The sequence below is a fragment of the Grus americana genome, chromosome 2 (genome assembly GCF_028858705.1).
Source record: "Grus americana isolate bGruAme1 chromosome 2, bGruAme1.mat, whole genome shotgun sequence".
Classification (NCBI taxonomy): domain Eukaryota; kingdom Metazoa; phylum Chordata; class Aves; order Gruiformes; family Gruidae; genus Grus; species Grus americana.
In genome coordinates this window covers 134590252-134611974 of record NC_072853.1, presented here as the reverse complement: position 1 = coordinate 134611974, position 21723 = coordinate 134590252, and the positions used below count along the sequence as shown (strand labels likewise).

The window sequence follows — 21723 nt, the reverse complement described above, 5'->3', positions numbered from 1 at the left end:
AGAAAAAGGAGAGCAATTCGTGACTAGCATAAAGAAAAGAGAAGAGGAAGTTGACAACTAAGTTCACAGTTCGTTGCTAAATCTGTGTTTATTAAAGAAGCTGATTTTTGTGAAGGCTAATGCAAGCACTCAGCTGGTGTAAGTATTTCTGATTAAAATGAGAATGAGATTATTTCTCCTTGGGTTTGATGTTATGGAAACAAATATCTCAGATTTGGTTGTCACAAACAGCACCATTGTGGCTATTTACTTAACTACCATATTCTGCAGGGAGAAGCCAAAATTTCCCAGCAGTAGCACCTGATAAAGGTTTCAACTTAAATATCTCATAACTTCCAGTCTCTGTGTGTGTTATTAAAAAAAAAAAAAAAAGCCTTCAGCAAAAAGTGCTTAAAACTTTATTTTAAAATATTTTAAAACCTTTTGCAAAGGAGAGACTAAATGAGAAATGAAAGTTCAGAGATTTTGACAGGAATCAAGTGCTTGCTCAGTATATACACAAGGAGTTTCATTTATAGTCTTGATGTTTAAATCTAGTCTCTGAACTCCATTGACATCTCATTCCTGACTTCAGTGTTCAACAACAGAAAAATAACCCCCCAAAATGTCAGTTTTGCTCTGCTTTTCCATAGTGGAGCAAACGCAAACCCCATCAGGTTTATGAAGTTTGGGAAGTTTAAGGGGTTTGTTATGTTAAGGGGGCTTAACTTCCTTCATAAAGCCACGAATGAACTCGTTAAATTAATGCCTGCCTTACGAGTCTCGAGGGAGCATGCAAGCAGTGTAAGGCATGCCCTCTTCATGGATGATAAGGGAACGGGCCCGAGCGAGACATCTCAGGAAGGGAAGAAAGGCTGCCGTGGGAGCAGGGCGCTGCGGCTCTGAAGCAGCTGGTGGTGCTCAGGTGCAGGCTTGGACGGAGCGTGAGCTTCAAAGTGCTGAAGAAACTGCTCATTACTCTGTCAAGGGCCTAATAAATTAGATCTCAGGAGAGGGATGATGGTTAAAACAGATAAACAGAAGCACTGTGCTGTTCATCCTCGCTTCTCCAGCTCCTATTTTGCCCGCTTGCTTACACATCACAGCTGAGTAATCATTGCAAAGCAACAGGTATGCTGAGGCTGCTCTTGTGCTTTTCACGTCTTCACTGTCAAAACAAGCAAAACTGAACCCTAAAAGCGAACCTCAAGTTTGTGCAAGAGCAGACTTGCATCACTATTTTCCTTATTGCTTCTCTTCCTTCTTATTTCTGTTATTTTCAGTCTTTTGTTTGTAAATCACTTTGGCGCAGAGAGAAGTAAACGAGGCACAGCATGGATGTAGCAGCAGCACATCTTGAACTGCACGAGGCCCTAAAACTGAGTTCACAGCAAGGAATCCATCTTCTTGAATTCTGTTACTCAAAGGTTACTCATCAATTTTTGATGTTTGGCAGTAAAATAGAATCATAGAACCATAGAATGGTTTGGGTTGAAAGGGACCTCAAAGATGATCTAGTTCCAACGCCCCTGCCACGGGCAGGGACACCCTCCACTAGACCAGGTTGCCCAAATACTTTGAGCCTTATGAGGCCCTGAAGGCCCTGAAGTCCATATGCTGATGAAGACATTCCTCCAAGAAGCTCACTTGGGATGCTGGTGTGAAGTTTTAATTAATCTGTCTATGGCTCGGACCTGATTCAGCAACATACTTTGATTTGAGCATGTGCTTAATTTTAAGTGTCATGACAAATTGTAACATACTTCAAGTTCCTACATGCTGTCCTGAGCAGAACTCTGTGCTGATGTGGTTTAAGAAACAATGTGGAGAGAAGTTAGGAAATGTTTATGTAATGAAAGAAGATGAAGGATTTAAAATAAATGTGTAAACTGGAGCAAAATTCATAACCACTGTTACACATTTGCATTACAGAAAAAATATCTTTCCAAAGGATATCACAGGTGCCTATTTCTAGGAAATAATTTTATATATGATCTTATAGCCTGCAAATAAACTGAATTTAAATGGTGTGTATATATCAGTGGCTATTAAACGATGGAAAGGAGGGTTTGTGCTGCTAATAGGATTTGTTTCTCCTTTTAGGAAAATACTGGGTATAAGGTATATAGAAATATGCCTGATCCCTTCTCCCCCTCCTTGCAATCTGTGTTTTCTGAGGGAAGGAGGAGAGAGATAATAAAAGTGGTGTAAACTACTTCTGAGATTCTGAAGCTGCCCAGGATTAATTTTCAGCTGACTGAGAAGTAAAACTGCCCCAAAATGTAATTTCCATCTACGGTACATTTTCACTGAGAGTTGACTGATGTTGATAGAAAAAGAACATATAAAGCTGATTTCGATTCAAATAGTCATGAATTTGAGAAGCGTGGCTTGGGTTAGCTTGTTCTTCTCAGCTTTAAAGCGGCAGTTTGCAGTGTGTCACTAATAGCCAAGTTACCGTTATTACTGATTTCTAAAGTTACTTCTCCCACTTCACCTCCAGGTGTTAGAGCCTACTCCAAGCAATAAAGGAAACCATATGTCCTGGCCACGTTGTGATTCCCAAGATACGGAGTATCATGTAGACATCATAAAAAAATAAAAGACAAATTATGAAAGGACTGATGGCAGGAAGAACTCATCTTCCTGTTCCCACAGTTGCAGCGAAGACTGACTTGCATCAAAGGTATGCTGAAAGTAGGTAAGGGAAGACCATTGTGTGACTTGTGCAACACAGGAGGAAAAAATAAAAGAAAAAAAGAAAAAAGAATCTCCTTTTGGTGGTTTTTAGTCTCAAATGCAAACCAGTAGTAAATTGCATTAACAAGAAAGTAATTAAATACTTAGTGTTCCAAAAATAATATTTTTATTACTCCATATTCCTAAGCAGTGAAAAGTATTTTAAACTATTTTCTGTGCAATAAATATATATTAAACACTGTAATTGCTCTGTCATATGAAACCATGAATTTCCAGGAACTTATGTTGTGGGTTTATTAATTTCAAAGCCAAGGCTTAAGCTGTCTGTAGAGTTACCAGAATTTTGAATCATGTGAAGCTATGCTTCCAGAGCACAAAATAAGGTTATTCTGCTGAATTACCTTTTCAACGTGTTTCCAACAATTCTCTGTTGCCTTGAGTGCTTAATATGAACTGAACTCTTATCGTAAAAGGCATCTCATTGTTTTCAATTAGATTAGTACTACCCTCAAAGGATGGCATCAAAAAGGAATGTGGTATTAATAATTGGGATGTACATCTATTACCTACAGAAACAGCAATAATATGAGCTATGTCCCAGAGAACTCACAGCTTAAGTAAACCAAGGCTTCATTTTAGTTTAGGACTGACTGTGTACAGAAGTGATTGATAATCAGTTTTTGGATAAGGGAAGATTTATAAGCCTGTCAATAATAAATAACTTTGAAGGTCCTGGTCAGGTCAGCTCCTTGCTGTTTGTCATGGCAGTGAAGCAGGTGTGCCAGGCAGAATAGTGTGAGTAAGTATGGAGATAAAATAGAGGCAGAACAGATGAATTAGCTTAAATGAAAGGACTGAAAGGAAAAAAAATAGAGTGTGAAAGGGAGAATGTAAACTTTAATGTTCCCTTAATATTTTATTAAAATGCTTTGCTGTGTGTTGTTAGTTCCTCTTTTTGTAAACACTGGCAAAGTGTAATAAAAATATATTAAATAAAATATATTTAAAATTCATGTTAACTATCAGCATTCATTCAAACATCAAATTACCATGTACTTACTTATTAGATCATTAAACAGTAAAATGCAGATTTTTCACATCTGGAATAATTGCAAGGAACCGTTCGAAGGACCTGCTGCTGATAATTTCTGAGAGGGTGTTTGGCCATGGTTTTGACTAGTAAATACATCTGGGACTGTGATCTGTGTCTTCATAAAAAGCCTTCTTAGCTCTGTCTTCAGGGGGTTTTCTTATGATTTTCCTCTGATCAGAGCTAAATTCCAAATTCCAGTGTTCATCCTTAAATGTAAAAGGGAGTGAGAGGGGGAGAATAGCTCTGTACTATCACAGTACAGTACTTGCTTTGAAATTCAGGGGCTTTTTTTGTATTTTGCAGACAAGATCCTAATTCCAGGGCAGTAATACACGCCATCGAATCAATGGTTATTAGGCAGTCACATCAGATTCATTACACTGTGAATATGGATTCTGCCAAACCTCTTCTGCACGGCCTTCATCCAAACCCCCAAACTGAGCTGAACTTCTGGAAAGCAAGAAAAGACAAGATTTTATATATAAATAAGCAAGTAAGTCATTTCAGATGTTATTGTAAACATCCAGAACTTTCTTTTGGTTTGCCTTTCCCATGCACTCTGAAAAATGAGACACCAAAATGATTTTTTTGTTGTCGTTTTATTGTTGCAAATAGCTTGTAGTGGTTTCCCAAAGTAATCAGACTCTGCATGAGTTACCAAAGAGAAACAGAGCTAAACGTTAGAGGACAGGGAACGTTACTGATGAAGGGCTATGTAGCTCTAGTTCTGTTGTTGTCTATCTTTTCTAAATTTCTTCCCATGACATTTCTCGAACTATGGAGAAAATAAGGTTGGGAACAAAGTTTGTCTTCAGGAAATTATTCCCAGATTTGGCTATGAAACCGATACTGTTGTTTAATGGTAATAATCATAGCTTGTTTTAAGTGAAACGGCTCTTTTTAATTGAAAAAAAGTTATGCAAGGTTATTTACTTTCCAAATATGAAATGTTATTGGGAGCTGTTTAATCCTCTGCTTCTTCCGCGCTTGTTATTAGCGGTGTTGCAATGTCAGGTAAGTGAATGTTGTGAAGAGCCCAATTCATTCCCCGCTGAAAGCTTTTGGGGCCTTCCCATGGGTTTCAGCTGGCATGGGACAACCTTTATCTGCTAGCAGACTTGAGATGCATTTATTCATTAATTCTCTGAGTGCAATTGTGAGTCGCTTCAGTTCTCCCTTCTACTCTTTCTGCTCTTTTAACAGGCAACCATGGTCTTTAATTGCTTGCTTTCTCCTTTGTTAAATTCTAGCTTCAGAGTCCTGTTGTTCAAAAAATTATTAAGATCTTAAAAGCCAAAGAAAGCAGCTATTAACTTGCTTCTCAGGACATTTTCAAGGCAGTAGAAGATGGTAAGAGTAGAGTGAATGAGATGTATATTTTGTCTGTGTTTATATGTGTGTGTGTTGCAGAATAATCTATAATTTGTCTTGATATGACGGTGTAAGTCATGGTGGTGAGATGTATCAGGGCTACAGGAGCATAGACATGTTAAATCAAGCTCCTTTGTGTGCTGAACTGGCTCACTATTTGCTTTTTTGTTTGTTTTGGGGTTTTTTTGTTTGTTTGTTTTTAAACTGTATGTGGATACTTTTCCTGCCTTAAAAATAGGCGAGAGATATAGCAGTAGCAAAATCAATTAGTATGTGCCGTTGTTTCAGCATCATTTTTGATTCTTTAGCTGCAGTAAATCTGTAGATAGATAAATTCTACTGCTAAAAGAAATTAAATAAGGTATTTAGCAATAAAGATTTGGCTAATATACTACTTGTATATGAAATTAAATTTTAATGGAATATAATAAAATCCCAGCTTTTTCTATAATGCTATTCAGTTTAGCAGATACCAGCTCTGCAAACAGTTTACACTGACAAGTGTTGTCGTCCCTATTTTACTCATGGTTAAAGATCGCTGTTAGAATTTTGAAATAAAACCTTGAAGTATTCACACATTTGCATTTTATTTACTTTTTTTTTAATGCCAGTATTAAAATTTTGATTTCTTGATGGGGGAAAATAATTCTATATTAGTCAATTGAAATATATTTAAGTAGTTTTTCTGTTGATGTATGACTAGATGAAAGGATTGAAACTCCTATATTTCATCACGTGCCTTTACTTAGCAAATAGTCTGCAGTGGGTCTATGGTGACAGAGTGCCAAAATTTTCAGGTCTCCTCTGAACTTTTGAGTCCAGATGTGTGAAGTTCCTACCAGGCAGTGGAAACACATTATTCACCAGGACCTTGCTAGCTGTAGAGGCTGGCAATTGCTCTCAACTTTCACTTAAATAAAAGGTTTGAGCAGTAAAAGAACAGACTTTATCTACATTGAAGAGAGACCAAACCTAACTGCTTGTGTGAGTCTGAATCCCCGCCGTGTCATCCCATGCCACAGCAGCCCAGAGCATGCCTGTTGTGCCTTCTGCTGTGAAGGGCAAAATAGCTCAAGCTTCTGCGGTCCATGAAAAGAAGTTGTTGGTGTTTGCTAAATGTCCAGCTTGAAGCAAACGTGGAGTCCTCTTCCCCTTTAACAAAAACCACCAAGCCATTGAACATAACGCCGGAAGGTGCGGTGGAGCACACACAGCCCTTTCCAGAATGTCAAGATGCACTTGCTTCTTGGTGCCAGATTAGTCAGGAGTATTAACTGATTATCATTTGACCCCTTGTGATCAGATCTGGCCTCTCCAACACACACCCTCTTTAGAATGATTGTAGGCTTCAGACTATTTTTCTTTCATTCCCAGCTAGAATTTCACATCTCCATCACCTGGGCATCCACAATGATTCCTGCTTCTCTTTGGAGTGAGAGGAACAGCAGACTGATTACAGAGAGTTGTTAAGCATCCTTAACTACCAGAAGTGGAGCGGGAACCACGCTAGCCGCTTGCAGAACCTCTGTGCAGTTTCATAAGCAATCTTTGGCTGCAACATGCCACTAAAGCCTACATATCTTTCTCTTTTAATTAAGTACAAGATACCCAGCCTCAATGAGGAATGCAAAGTTTAGTTTGGAAATTATCACCTCTTAAGCTGTAGCATTTTTCCCTTTTATATCTTTACAGCACTTGTAGAAGCCCAAGATACTGATCTGTATCTGAGACCACTGGAAAAATACATTCAGCTTTTTTGGGAGATGGGATTCCCAAAGATCTGTAATTTAATCTCACCTTTATTTCACACCATCTGCCTGATATGGAGCTACTCTGAGTTCTACAGCATGCCTGCATGAATAGTAGTTCTGCTGCAGGAATTTCGCAATCTCCTTATTGACCAGGTAGCTTCAAGTAAGGGTAATAAACCACACAAGTACCTCATAAATAAATGTTAGTTGATATGCAGTACAACAATGACAGACATGGATTTAATCTGTTAGTTGTCTAATTACATTATAGATACCTTCAACCAGTATTAGATTATTACATTTGAAGCTGAGCTGAATAATTAGTCATCAGCTGCACCACTCACATACTGTGTATTTAAAAATGAAATATGTTTCTTGCCTAGTAAAGAAAACTGTTCTTCAGAAGCCATATAACATTTTCAGGTTGGGTCGTTGCTCCTTAATCCCCTCCTTTTGGTATAAGTTTGCTGCCTCTTTTCTTATCACGTTTCTTGGTAGGTATTTCCTTTTGTGGATTGCAAAATGCTGGTAAGAGCTATGCAAATCAAGAAAATAGGGGGTTTGCAAACAAGCTGTGAGTGAGCTGCCTTGATGCATTTTCTGTCCTCCTGTCACCAATAAGCTTTCTCCATGCTTCCACTGAAACCCACTGTTTTGGTGGGAGTATGAAAACTTCTGCGTGTTGGCAAGCAAAGCCGTTCTGTAGGATTCCCTGTTCTGGAGGCACTTCTGTCGGTCAAGAAGCAGGAGAATTCCCTTCAAAGGCAGCCTGGTGTACTTTCTAAATGGCCACCACAATCCTGCCTTAGGAGCAAACAGCAGGCAGCCAGCCTGCCTGAGGGGACAAGTGTGCACCTTCCAGGGTGATCTGTGGCCAGGGAGTGAGAGAAGAGACCCGATTCTCCTCTTCTGCAAGAAACAACTGGTGGGTCACGCTTACAGAAGTAGGAGGAGGCTTGGCAGGGCTGTCACTGAACAGGAGCCCCCTGAGAGCACCTGGAGGAGTAAATCTGCTCTCTCTGTTACAGGCTTACAGCAGTATTGAAGTGATGAGTGGGTACAGGGTACTTCAGTCTTTTTCAGGGGAAAAAAAAGTGGCATGAACATCTGTGCGCTGGAGGAATCCTCTCTCTGGCAGGATGGGACCTGGATGCTTAGATTTGTCCTTAGATTTTCTTGTATTTGCTTGGGAAGGAAACTTGATCTGAAGAAATCATTGTGTTTCCCATGTCACACAGCACTATGCTGTCACATCTCCCATTTATTTTTACTTTGTCAAACATCTGTTATATATGGCAAGGCCCCATTTGCTGCTTCTTTGACTTTGCACCATCTCCTTCCTCATGTGTTTAAGCTAGACATTAACAAGCTAAGTTATAAATTCTTCACTGAAAGTAATCTGAATGCCTGGCAAATTATTGCTCTCTGTTAGAAGGCAAGCACTGATGAAGGACAGAGCCTGTGCATTCTGATCTCAGCCAAAATAGCCGGTTTTAAAGTGGTGCGGAAAGGTTTGGATGGACCCGTGTATAATTCTTAGTTTGCAAGGCTGGGAGAAAGAGAGGGCAAGAAACCTCTCAGAGCGGTGCCCATGTGAACTAGAAGAATATGGCAGGGGGAATAGAATGAGAACTATGACCAGGAAAAGGTTTTTATTTCCCTCCCCCCTCCCCTGCCCACCCTACTTGCACTGCATTAATTAAAGAAATTAACATCATGTGTTTAATGTGAATCTGTAATAAATGTAAGTTATCCCAGTTTGGGATAAGCTGATGAGGTAAGAGCAGCAAAAAACAATCTATAGTCCCATCCCCATTCCTGCTACCTCCCCAAAATCTTATTACACGCAGACAGTGTTATCCATGGATCCTGGTTCTCTCAGGTTATTCGTGATGCTGTCCAGAATTATACATAGGCACATATGTGTCCTAAGCTTGATTCTGGATTTGGGGGAAGCCTTTTCTGCTAATTTACTAAATGATTTAAGCTAGATGGGCTTGTGTTGGCACTTCTGTATGTGCTGGCACAACTATGCTACAGGAGGATCAGTACCCAAAGACTGTGGAGGTCTTATGGCAAACAGGTGAATATGTTTCCAATATCACTTTTATTGGGGAAAAAAAGTCCCTTTACTCTGTTATTTCCTGAATGCTTGCTGTGTAAAAGATGATACATAAGGGTCAGTCTAGCTGGCGGGATTCGTAGCAGGTTTAACATACTTTGGGACCATCTCAAAAGTGGGAGTTGTATTATGAGATAATTGACAAACGAGAACAGTTAGACATAACTTTAAAAGATAATATGTATTAACTTTTGTGTTCATATGTGAAGTGGAAAGTAACTTTTTGACTGATGTTATGACTGCATTTTAAAATGATACTTTTAATTTTTTTTTCTTTTGCTGTTTCTTTATTTACATTCTAGTCTAGGCTGTATCTTTCACCAGAAAATCTTTTCAAAAGAGAAACTGAAGAAGCATTGGAGCACGTGAAAATAGCTAAAGCCGCCTTAAAAAGCTTTAAGGATTCATTCTTTAGTCACAGAAACAGATTGGAGAGTTACTTAGCCTGTGGTAAGGAATTTAAACCATGGGATTTCAGATCTGAGATGTTATTTTCCAGAGTTGGTACGTTCCTCAACCGCTTACTGAAGATTGAAGTATTACTTATCATCTGTGTCGCCAGATAAATACAGTGACTGAGAAATACGGGCTATTCTCAGTTATACTGACAGCAAGACTCAGGTTTCTAATATCCAGAATGCAAAATTCCAGTGCACAGGAAGAGTTAGGAGTGTTGAGCAGGATGCGAACATTGCACGCTCTGCAAGGAGCAGACTAGTGTTAACCATAAGAAAAATGACAAACGTGTTTCCTGAATCCAGCCCTTCCCGGGGTTTTGAAAGCTGCTTGAATAAAGTGCTGCTCTTCATATGCAGCCCATAGCTGGGACTTTCTCCTGAGCATGGCAACCTCCATCTGGTTTTTTTCTAAGAACTAAGTCATCTGTTTATAGCTAGAAAAAATGTGGTGTTTTAGGCTAGTCCTTGGATGAGGCAGAACACTCTTCACCTCTCCTTTGAAACCTGTGCCAACAAGCAAGAAGAGATGAAAAATCTGAGGTCAGGAAAGGAGCGCAGAATATTTTTATAATATTGTGGCTGGGGTAGTTGTGCAGGATGGGAGCAGTCATAGCATCTGGTTCCTGCTCCTGGGGCCTTGTTTTATGCTTTTGTGAGCCTGGAAGCAGTTGCAGTAGGAGTCCAGACTGGCTGCTGATTTGGGAGCCTTTCTGGGAAGTGGGAGATTCACTTTTGGGATCTGAGCTGGAAAATGATGTACTTCAGCTCTGCGATTATTTAGCTAGTGTGCCTCTCCATCGCGCCCCTTTAAAATACCATCAGAGAGTAAGAAAGCCAGTGCTACAGCGTCTGACAGTGCCTGCCAGAGCAATCTGAAAGGGGTTTGGGGTGAATGCATTGGCTCTTGGACGTCTGTCGGCAGACAGACAGGTCGAGGTGCTCTAGCTGAGGAGTAGTTGTAGATGCTTGGGAAGAGCATCCTGTGCCAGCAGTTTTGCAAGCGTGGCTGCTTGCGCCCGTCAGGAACATCACGTACAGCCACGGCACGTGAACTAACTCTTGCTGACAGCTTTGGTTCTTGACAATCAGATGGTCCCACGGAGAGCCCAGCCCTGTGCAAGCAGGTCCCTTCGGGGTGAGGTGGCAGCTAAATCTTTGTCGATCATGTTGGTGAGCCTAGGGGTCTGCGGTCCACCAGGACTCTGCTTGGGGAACCCGCCAACTGGTTTCCTCCTGAAAAGGTGTTGCACGTTTCTAAACACAGAAGGAACCGGCTACTTTCATCCCTCTGGGGCATAAAACAATTACTTCATTCAAATCAGATTGGAGACTGTAGGAATTAATTTGGCACATGTTACAAAGGAGGTTAAAGTGGGTTCAATTTTACTCCTCTGAGAAAGATTTATGTTTAATTTTCATAGCAACATTTTGTGTTATGATAATAAATCATGTGTTTATACATGAAAATATGTGCTCTTTTTTATCTAGGCCTTTTTTTAGCTTAATCTGATAAAATTAAAATGGAATTAAATTTGTACATTCTATGGGACAATTTCTTTCCACTTGTGTTTTAATCTTAGAAGTGACTCAACCAGGATAAAGCCTTGCTGGAATTACCTGTTGCTCCTCCACTTTTTTTCATATTAATTATTTAAGATGGCACAGATTTTAACTTCTCATTCTGCCAAAGCAGAAGAGAGAAGGTGAAATGAGGCAAAAAAAATCTTAAACATCAGGTTTGTTACTGATTTTTGTAGCAGCATACCGTTAATTAATTTTTATTCATCTGATCTAGGAAATTTTCATTAAGATATTGGAATTTCAAAAGCTGGAGTTTGGTGGAATCAAGGGGAAAATTTTAAGTGAGCGGGTCTGCAGAATGAATGAAGAGTTTCTGGAAAGCTGTGAAGTTTTCAGAAAAAGAACATACGATCCTTCAGATTACGGTAACATGGTAATGTTGTACCCTGAGCAAGGCATTTCTGTGGGTATTTCCTTCTTTATTTAAAAGTATCTGTGAACTTGGAGGTTATGAAATTGGAAATTTTATAGTGTTGAATGCAACTAGGGCATGAGATAGGCTTCCAACACAGCTGGGCTCCATGTTCACCACTTTTTCTTAAATCAGAAATTCATTTTCTTAAGAAAAGATTTCTGGATGCTTTCTCCTGATCAGATGACTGAATTATTTAGAAATGCCACATGTGGAAAAGCATTCAGATGGCTCTCACTAAAGAATGTGAGTGAATAAAATAATTTTAAATGAATAAAATAAATTTGGATAAGGTGACACATAATTCTCCACCAACATTGCCCAAAAATAAAAAAAAGAGAAAAAAGTTAATTATTGACATATGATATACAGAAGTGACAGTCAGTTCTGTAAGCTTTTTTTCCTGAGTGTTAGGATGTAATTTATATACAGCTCTGGTATAAATAATAAATCAGTTGATTCTACTTGAAAAATAGAGAAGGTTTTTAAAATGTTGGTATATAGCAATGTCTTGCAATAATAGGTAAAATAATTCCTAACACTACGTTCACTAACAAGCATGGTACATATATCTGATAAAACAGAAAGAATGTTTGTTACTGTTCTTTTCATAGATGATGGTGGGTTTGTGGGTTGCTTTTTTTTTTTTTTTTTTTGTCATTTTCAAGATTTTGGTGTTAATTCATAGCTGTAAATATCTGTAAACTTGGAAAGTGGTGTTTCCTGAAGGAGATTTAATCTGCTGGCTGCTGGCTCGAGCACTGCTAGGCGAGTCCCCCCAGCCGCCGGGCTGCTCTCCCTGGCAGGAGGGCGGCCAAATTCGCTCCTCTTTCTGTTTTACCCTGCAGCTTCGTGGAGCAGGGCACTGCCTTGGAGAGCGGGGAAGGTATTGATGCAATTCCTCTTGACGGGTGGAGGCAGGCGAGGGCAGGTGTGTGCCCCAGCCAGGGGAGGGAAGGCAGCAGCAGGGGGGTGAGGCAGCCCCAGCACCAGCTGCAGATTTAATGGGTGCCCCGGGATGACTCTCTTCTTTGCCCTCCTCATCCAAAAGCAGAAATCAATCACCCCAAATAATCTACATTAAAACCATAATTGTTCTAATTTGTGTGCTGACTGAACTTCATTTAAATTAAATTCTGATTTTTTTAAATTTTTTTTTTTTTACACTTACACCCACCCATTCCCCACCGCCCAAATCCTCAGGCCAGCTGATTCTCCCAGCTGTGTCCCTGCCATTTCCCCATGCTCCTGACACCTGCGTACCCAAAAGCCCTATTGGGTTTGTGGACAATGAGGAGGTGGGCTCAGCCTCCTGGTGGGTGTAAGCTTTGCTGGCCTTGGGGACCTCAGACCTGCTGTGTGGTTTTTTTGGCAGTGCGATAAGGAGAGAGTGTGTGCTGCATGGGCAAGGAATGTATATTTTTGGTATGGTGTTATTTTAACAGGCAAATTTTCTGAAACAGACCCAGATCTTGAAGTTGTTATTATGAAAATAATATAATTATTGGCAGAATATAGAACTTTACTGTTCTGTTAAATGTGGTAGAAAATATATTCTATGTGTACAGATTTTTTTGTTGCAAATATGTGGCTTAATCTAGATAATTAAAACCCCATAGGAATGGCTGTAAACTAGATTTGAACTAAATGAATGGCACAGCTTTAATTCATGCAGAAGCCTTGCAAAGTTGTTAATGTCTTTGGGGTAAAATCCTGTTACTGCTTTAAAATCCATAGCAAAGCTTCCCATGTCTTAAGGTCAGGACTCACTCTACTGTACTTCTAAATTTTATCACTTGTGATAAAATCTCTTACAATTCCCACCAAATTCCTGCTAATCCCTGCACAAAGCCACAAAGTAGCCTCAGAAATGTGGAGCGAGTAGCAATAGAGATCTACTGCTTTTTTTTTTTTTTTGCTTTTTTTTCCCCCCTTTCATTCTGAGGCAGTAGGATGCTCTGAATCATCCTTGTCTGTGGTAGACGTGGTTTCAAGATGCTCTTTCTCAGGTCTTTATGTAGTATGGGTTTGCCTTCATCTCTGTGAAACATTCCCTGAATGCTCAGTATATAAATGTAAACGATGGTAAGATGCTTGAATAACAGTTTTCAGCTGCTAGGTAAAGTACAGCGATTTTATTTGGCCAGATGTAGATTGTGAGATGGTTTAAGCTGATCCATTTTTGAGGCAGTGAGTCCTTCCTTAGTGACTTGACTGACTTAGGACAAAAGTAACCTTTATAGCACACTTGTGAAAGATCGTTGTGCATTGCAAGTTTGTTGACTTTCTAGCTTACCGCAAGTAAAGCATAGTCAATGAGTATTAGTTTTCAAGCTTGAGCCACTCTTACTCATGTAGGTAGGCTTAGTGTTGACAGAAGAAGTACAAGTGGAATACAAAGCACCAATTACTCTGCTGTTTCTACTGTCATCACTAAAATAGTTTTTTTTCCAGGTTCTTCAGAAACTATTTGCCTTTGGGTTTTAGAATATAATAAGGAGCTTTGTCAAACAATAGCTGTCATCTTAAAGCTAATTTGTTTGTCAGAAGCTTCAAGGTTCATGCTATTCAGTGTATGATATATGAACAGTGTCCAGGTATTTCCAAGAACAAGTTTTACACACCTCTGGGTAGGCAACATGCGGTATGTGTTTGGATAATCTGTGGATGCAATTGTCCCAAACCCAGAACAGAGCAATGGTCTGGTTTGTGGCATGACTGGGGGAGGTCTGACCCTGAAGAAGACCAAAGGATGCTTAGCTTTCAGGGCATAGATATGGGCTTCTCAGACTGATTGTCTTAAGTGGATTTTTGATGTGTTAAATGTAAGTATTTTAATTATATATCACACCCAGTCACAGAACTAAATATGAATTTCTTTATTGGCTATGAAGAAGTGCACGTAGTTCATCTGTCATATGTTTTAGGTATATATGTGTGGTTCTGTGCAGTGTGGGTTTTGTTTGTTTTTTTAAACACTGTAGTTGGGGGGAGGAGGTTAGAAAGGAAGAAGAGTCTTAAATAAACAAGTTAATTTGATATGCCTTTCCAAAGAAGCTGGATTTTATTTAAATGTCCAGCTTGGCTACTGGTACTTTTATTTTTTCCAAATGGCTTGCAACAAAAAAGAGATTTAGCCAAGTAGTAAAGAATATTTTCTCAGGGATGATCAATGTTTAACATATTTAACAAAGGAACAAGTGTAGCTTTACTGGTACGTGTTACTGTTTGCATTGCTAACAGGCCAGAGAAGGTGGTGCTGGAGCTCTCCCTTTAGAGCCAGCATGAACTTGCATTAATATGCACCTGTATTTTCTGCGCTGGTATTATTTTTCCAAAAGTCCTCTGTGAACGTGTTTAATTACCTTGAGTATTAGGAAAGTACAGCCGTGCTATAGAAAATAACTGTTGTTCTGTTGCTAATACATGTGGTAGCTACAGATTCTTAAGATAATCTAATTAAATGTAAGGATGAGTCAGAGTCGAAAGATACTGTTTTCTTAGTGAGTTGACTTCAAGTGTTTGAGTAGCTGAAGTTTGATGCTCATAATATCCTACTTAATGATAATTTGCAGAGATAATTAGAACTTGTAAAAACTTGTTGAGAAGTTTTGTGTTTAACAGGAGGGTTAACAGGATGAAATAGCATAAAAGGAAGGAGTAATATTACCTGGCATAGATGGCTATCCCTCTTATTGAGCTTCCTAAACAAAGATGTCACTAGTACACACACATATTGATCTTGCACTGGTACACAGGTGATAGATCTTATGTTTCTCTTTAAAAACAATCTGCATTGCTAAGCAAATGCTTCAGTTGTTAAGTCAGTTTCTGTAAAAAAAAAAAACCAAAAGTGTCACAGTTAGATAGCATTGATCATTGCTTATCAGTTAAAATAGTATGGAAGAGCCTGAAATGCAAAAAAATCTCAGAAGTTTGTTCTGTGACAGAGGTGAGCTATGTGTTTAGCACAAACATGTGCTGCCCATTAGCTTTTCTTCCCATTGGAAAGACATGCATTTCATACCTTTTTTTTAAAAAAAAAACAAAACCAAAACCCAAAAACATTAAAGGAGTTTGAAGATGATTATACTGAATTTAAAGCCAAAACCGTGGATCTTGACAGACATCTTGCCTCACTTCTTTGTGTAGGATTTTATGACTGTTCAGGTTTAGAATCCATGTTCAAGGTCAGTACCCATACACATGAAACTGTTCTTTAATTAGTGGAAAAACAGTTTTGTGCATTGCTTAAATTATACTTTATATGTAGGCAAGCCATTTGTGAATTGAATGCCTTGGAATACTGGCTAACATGTATTTCAGCTGCAGAATCAAACTGAATTCTTTGATTCTGTTCTCGTTTTAATTATGTTCTGAATACAGATTCTTTTCGAAAGTTAACCCATAGCTAAGGCCAGATCTAAAACACAATTCAAAGAAACAGAGAGATTCCCCACTCACTAACGTTCTATATTTGCCCTTGACTGCACGAGGCACGGAGAATGTCATGGATGGCAGATGTGTCCAGGCTCTCTATCCGGTGTAGCCTATAGTTAGCCTGGGTAGTTGGAGCATGTTTCTGCAGTGGTGTGTATTATTCTTAAGCAGGAATAATTAAGATGTAAGATAGGGAATGACTGATTAGAAGCAGTTCTTCGAAATCTGATTTAGTTGTCACATGTAGAACCTGAGTGAGTGATGTCATGATACTAAGAAAGAGGTAAGTATGTAAGATGTTCAAAAGAGTGATTGTCCTGAAAGGCACAAGGGGAAATCTCACTCTTTAATCACCCTTGATAAGGCCTCCAATGGAATATTGTGCCCAGGTATGAGCATTACACTTCAGGAAAGATGATCTATTGGTAGCGATTAAGGCTAAAGAAGAAAAGACAGAGAACAGACATAAATCTTCAAATACATTAAAGACTTCTGCAACTAAGAAGGAAATAGTCTGTTCTCCCGCATCCAGAACATAATGAACTTAATTTAAAGTGCAGAAGGTTCAAGTCTGATGAGTAGGAAAGCCACTTTATGCCAAGCATAACAAATAGCTAGAATAGATTACTAGGGGAGCTGACAAGCTCTCCATTATTGAAAAATCTTTCAGGGAGGGCTAGAAAAATGTCTCTTGGAAATGGCATAGGTATGGCTGACCTCCTCTTGGGGCAGGAGCACAGACTAATTACTCTTGAAGGCCCTTCAAAACATACGTTTCTATGACGTTTTATGCATCACGCTCAAACTGTGTCAAAGTATTGCTAATTAGTTGTAGTAAGTATAAGGCAGAATAATTGATACTTAACTACAATTTTGAGTAAATTTCTTTTCCTTAGGTTCTCACTTTTGGCATTGTTAGCAGTTAAATGAGCATCTTGCATTTAATGCTGGCGTTTACCCTGTTTCTTTCCAAACTTATTTTTTCACCGAATTTAGATAATACGTACAGTATTAAATCTACTTATTCAAAAGGCAAATAACTTGCCTTAACTTTAATCATAGCGAGGATAATGGAAGATGACTTATCCTCAAAGAAGTCACTTCTGCTGCCCTCTCGTTTGGTAACTTTTTACAGCAGTAGGCTTTTTCCCCCCCAAAAAAAAGTCGTTAACATACAATTAAGACTTTGAATTTGTGTGAGACACTGGAGGAAGAGGCTAGTGACTTATGGGAGAGAATATATCTGGAAAAAGAGGAGAAACCACGCAGGTTAGAAACTTGCAGGGTAGGATTTAGAAAGTATCTACAGCGTGAGGTATTCGCCTGGAGCTCAAAATCCTAGTTCCATGCTTTTGAGGATCTAAGCTAACTTGTCATTCTTTAGAATTTTAGAATTCGTCTGCTTAGCACAATTTAAGAGCATATTTGGAAATATGTGGTCTGTTTATCAGCACATGGCATATACTGATAGTACAGCTCAGTACAGTTCAAATACTTGTAATTCAGAAGTATTTTGGATGAGATTTCAAGTACAGAGTATTACAGAAAGAGAATTCTAATGCTTACTTTGCTGTTTGTTTTTTGGTTTGTTTGTTTGGAGTTTTTTTCTTATTTATTTTCTTTTTAAGCTTTTAATAATCTTTGGAAACGTTCTAAAAAAAAAAAACCCCACCAAAACCCACCACCCTGTCATCATGGAGATATTTAGCCCAAATTACAAATTTTTGTTGGAAATATTTTATGAAGAACTGGATAACTGAGGTAATGGCCAAGTAAACTGTGTTTTGATGTGATGATATGGGTGTTAAATATTTGACTACTAATACTTGGTCACTTCTATGTTTTTCTTCAATTATTTGTGTAATTGCACAAACTGCATAAAAGTTCTTTAAGACTGATGTTTGAAGACAAATAGGGAGAATAGAGAATAATTTGGGGCAACATTTGAAAACAACATGAGTGCTTTAAAAGTTGGTAGATTGGGAATAACAGGCAAGCTGTAATCATGATAGTGCTGCTGTCTCATTTTGTAACTATGAGCTATGTTGTTCCTGTGATCCCCACAGGTAAAGTAATTTCTGCAGCTGGATAAATTGTCCAAAACCACTTTCTTGCCCCAGAAACACTTTCTAGCACTAGCTATATTGTGAAAGAATTTTGATTTGAAATGTGAATATTCCTTCTTTATATATGTAATTAAAAATATACAACAGGTAATTTAATTCATCAGTTTACTTATGCTAAATCAGATTATAATATCCTTAAATATGAACTGCTGCATTACATGACTACAAGTGATATGTTATACAGTGACTGAGTCAAAGAACTTAACTTGAATAAGATATGAATGCAGAAGCAGAGGTTTTTTGTCTCTCTGCCCCATTTTTGCTCATTTTTTAAGGGACCTGCTTCTGTGCCTGCTGCAACAGATTTTTATGTCTGTTATGACATTAATCTTAGTGTTACTATCTGGAGTACCTTTTAGTTCAGTTTCAGACCTAGTTTTATTTTTACTATTGCCTTTATTTATACTATTGATATTCATTTAAAAAGATCAAAATAGAGGTCTCTTTTTAACATTTAGTTAACTATAACAAGGGTTCATACTGCAGCTCAGAACAAACATGCAGAAGTATTCTTACAAAATGTGGATATCCCATCCCAAAGTTGCTGTATTGTATAATAGCTCTCTGCCAACCTGTAGTCTTTTCAATGCAGGGATACCTTTACCCTTGCACTAGTTTAGCTAGTGTAAATGTGATTCCAAGGAGGTTCAGGAGTCTCCTACACTGACCAAAGTATGGTCCAGGAAATACTACAGAATGTTATTTTGCAATATACATCGATTATATAAAATAATACTGAAACAAGGAGGTGTGTTGAATGAAGATATACATTAACACAATCATATATTAAAGTACTTTTCAGTTGTTTCTTTGTTTGCTTATTTAGGGAAATTTAAAGCTCTTCAAAGCAGATTCCCCCTCAGCCTCTTGGAAGATTTATATAGAGTACATTGATGACATTGTGGTTGAAGTTTTGCATAACGCCATAATGCATTCTTTAGACGACTTTTTGGAGAACACAGAAGAAAGTTTGAAGGCAGCTCCACTTATTCAGGCACAAATGATCCTTAATGGCACAGAGATTCAATTTAAATCTTCTCTAGAGGAAGAGGGTGGTGACGGTTTTTATGACCTAGTAGGTGAAGTCCTGGGTGATGTTTTCCAAGTGCCTGCCCAGGTGAAAAGGATAGCAGCACACCTGGGATCAGAACATTACCAGGTACAGCTTCATCTCTTGTGTTTGGAAATAACGAATCCAATTATTTGTAATCTGCGAGAGGTTTATTTTTAGTTGCAAACTCATTTAATAGCATCAGTCTTCAAATCCTGAGCCTCATCTGTTCTCCTGGTTACACAGTTTGTAGAGGCATAGTCCCGTTCATTTCCAGAGGCTTACTCGTGCTTTCCACACGCTTCTGCATCCGGGAGCAGCAGAATGAAGTTGTCCATTTCACGCAAAGCTAATTGAGATTAGCTGAATATTTATCTCTTTGTTCCTGTGCTGTGAGCTTCCACCTTGGGCACCATGTTGAAGTCTGTAAATCTGCACATAGTGGAAACTTAATCTCTTAGACAAGTAAAGGAGTATCCGCTAAACTGGTGGTCAGAATTATATGTAGTCCATAAAAAGTTCAGCTTTGAATAACTTACAAAAGATATGTATTCAGTTTGGTTTTATATGTTCATATAACAAAATGTAAACCCAAAATAGGAACAGCTGAGTGAATTGTAGTTTTTCTTGCTAATAGATCTCTGGGGAGAAGAGGGGAATTCCAGTCTTTCATCTGCATGTAAATTTAATCAGTTGGTATTACTGTCTCACTTGCTGAAATAACAAAACTTTTGATGCCTAGAATGATATGGACAACACGTCTGGTCTGTCTGAAATCAGGCAGGAGATTATGGAGAGAGTGGCAAACGTTACCAACAAAGCCCTGGAGTGCAGAAGATCTCTTGCTAGCTATGCTTCTCTCTGGCTGGAGACCCGGTCTGGGTCTGTAAAGCAATTCCTTCTCCCTGGTCATGGTTTAGCATCTGCTTCCTTCTCCGTGGTGATGGTTTAGCATCCACGAAGACGCCTCTTACTGACAAAGTCTCTCAGCAGCCTCCCACTATTAAACTGTTTAAAGAGCAGGCAAGAAAGCCACTGGTCGTAGTGATTGGCTCTGTAGTGGGGGCGAAATATTGGAGGAGTACACACATTTATTTCTTTCTTCTGCTCTAGATTGACGTCTATGAAAACCTTCCTGTTCAGATAAGCAGCCTCAAAGGCTTGAAATTTTTTGAAAGTTGTTTTAAAGTGGGTACGAAGCTTTTCACAATAAGCTTGCTAAACATTATTAAGAAATGGAGCTGGATGTTTAAGGAGTATCTCCTGAGATTTGTCATTGTTAGGTGAAATGGAGTGTGTGTGTGTGCGTGTTTACAGGCACTAAAGGAATAACTGTAAGCTTTGGGTCTTTTTACATGTAATATTTCAATGAGCTGGGTTTGCAGCTTTTTTAAAAATTATTTTCTTGGTGATTTTTTAGAGGTTTTTTGTTTTGTTTTCCAGATATTGTACTTGCATATCCTTTTGGGTTAATTCTCAACAGTAACACTTGCCATCTCTGGAAATCAAGCCCAGAAAGTCTGAATATAGTGAAACTATTGTTTTTATTTTATTAATAACTATATTTATTTTGTAAAACAGCGTAAGTAGTATCAGTAGGGCTTGCTACATGTTTATTCACTATAGTAAGGAATCTTTGCTCTGTTTCTCATCATACCTGTCTCTCTCTGGTAGTCTAACTGACTTAGAAGAATTTATAAAAGTGGCAGATGCTGGACTCCAAAGAGAGGTGACTGAAGGAGATTAATGTCTGCTGGCAGAAATCATGGGCTGTTTCTTGGCTGTGAAGGAGAGGCAGACAACTGCTGGTGAAATCTTTGAACCTTTAAAAGAGATGGTTGCACTGTGAGAAAGTTATGGACAGAAGATGCCAGACAAAGTTTACGCCCAGTTAGAGGTACTGTAGCAACAGTAGTATTTCATGTTTACATATGTGTATATGGTCCTAAAATAGCAGTATTTGATCTCAGTGGTGTAAAATAATTCCATTCGCCTTGTTCTTTCTCAACTGCTAGCAATAAAACCAGGTAGCTTTTCTTATGTTCTTTAAAAGACTTCTTTTATGTGAATAATGGAAAATCAGCTCAAAAAGAGATCTGTTATGTTTTGTTCTGATGAGGTCTGTAGTTACTTTTTGCCCCCCTTTTTTTTTTTTTAAATAATGATCAAATCATGTTCACATTCATAAGCCTCCTCCCAGAAGCTTGGCCATTTAGAAACTCTAGTGAGTGAATTTCCAATGTTGCACTGCTGCCTTTAATACAGTTAGCAGTAGTTTGGGGCTCCGTTCAAATATGGATGCACATGCTGAGATTTGATGCCTGTCGGGTGATGCTGTCTTTCAGACATCCTCGGCCACTTGTTTCTGTATATATTCTGCCCCACACCTGTCCCAGTTACAATTATTTTGGGTGGCAAATAAAATTTGGGGGAATTATCTGAATTAAGCAAAGCTTGGTGGTGAGAATAGGTGGGAAAGCACTAGAGCTGCAGTGGTTCCTACTGACACTAAAGAGCTTTTAAAGCCATGGCTTATTAAGATCAGCATCTGCATATGAGACACCTTTATTTGGTCTCTTTATTTCGTCTGTTTGGGAGATGCACTACACTGTAAATAGTGTTAAATACAATTGGGTAGA

The 21723-nt window shown here is 38.7% G+C and overlaps 1 protein-coding gene across 1 annotated transcript in view; it reads left to right on the top strand.

Moving 5' to 3' along the window:
* The first annotated feature begins 2943 nt into the window (after nt 1-2943).
* DNAH11 (dynein axonemal heavy chain 11) overlaps nt 2944-21723 on the top strand; it is a 150199-nt gene continuing 131419 nt past the window's right edge. Inside the window, 12 exon segments of the mRNA XM_054815055.1 lie at nt 2944-2966; nt 4076-4265; nt 5023-5122; nt 6836-7047; nt 9319-9552; nt 11270-11428; nt 15541-15657; nt 18860-19192; nt 19827-19998; nt 20037-20107; nt 20198-20367; nt 20759-20981. Coding sequence (XP_054671030.1) covers nt 2944-2966; nt 4076-4265; nt 5023-5122; nt 6836-7047; nt 9319-9552; nt 11270-11428; nt 15541-15657; nt 18860-19192; nt 19827-19998; nt 20037-20107; nt 20198-20367; nt 20759-20981 — 2004 coding nt within the window.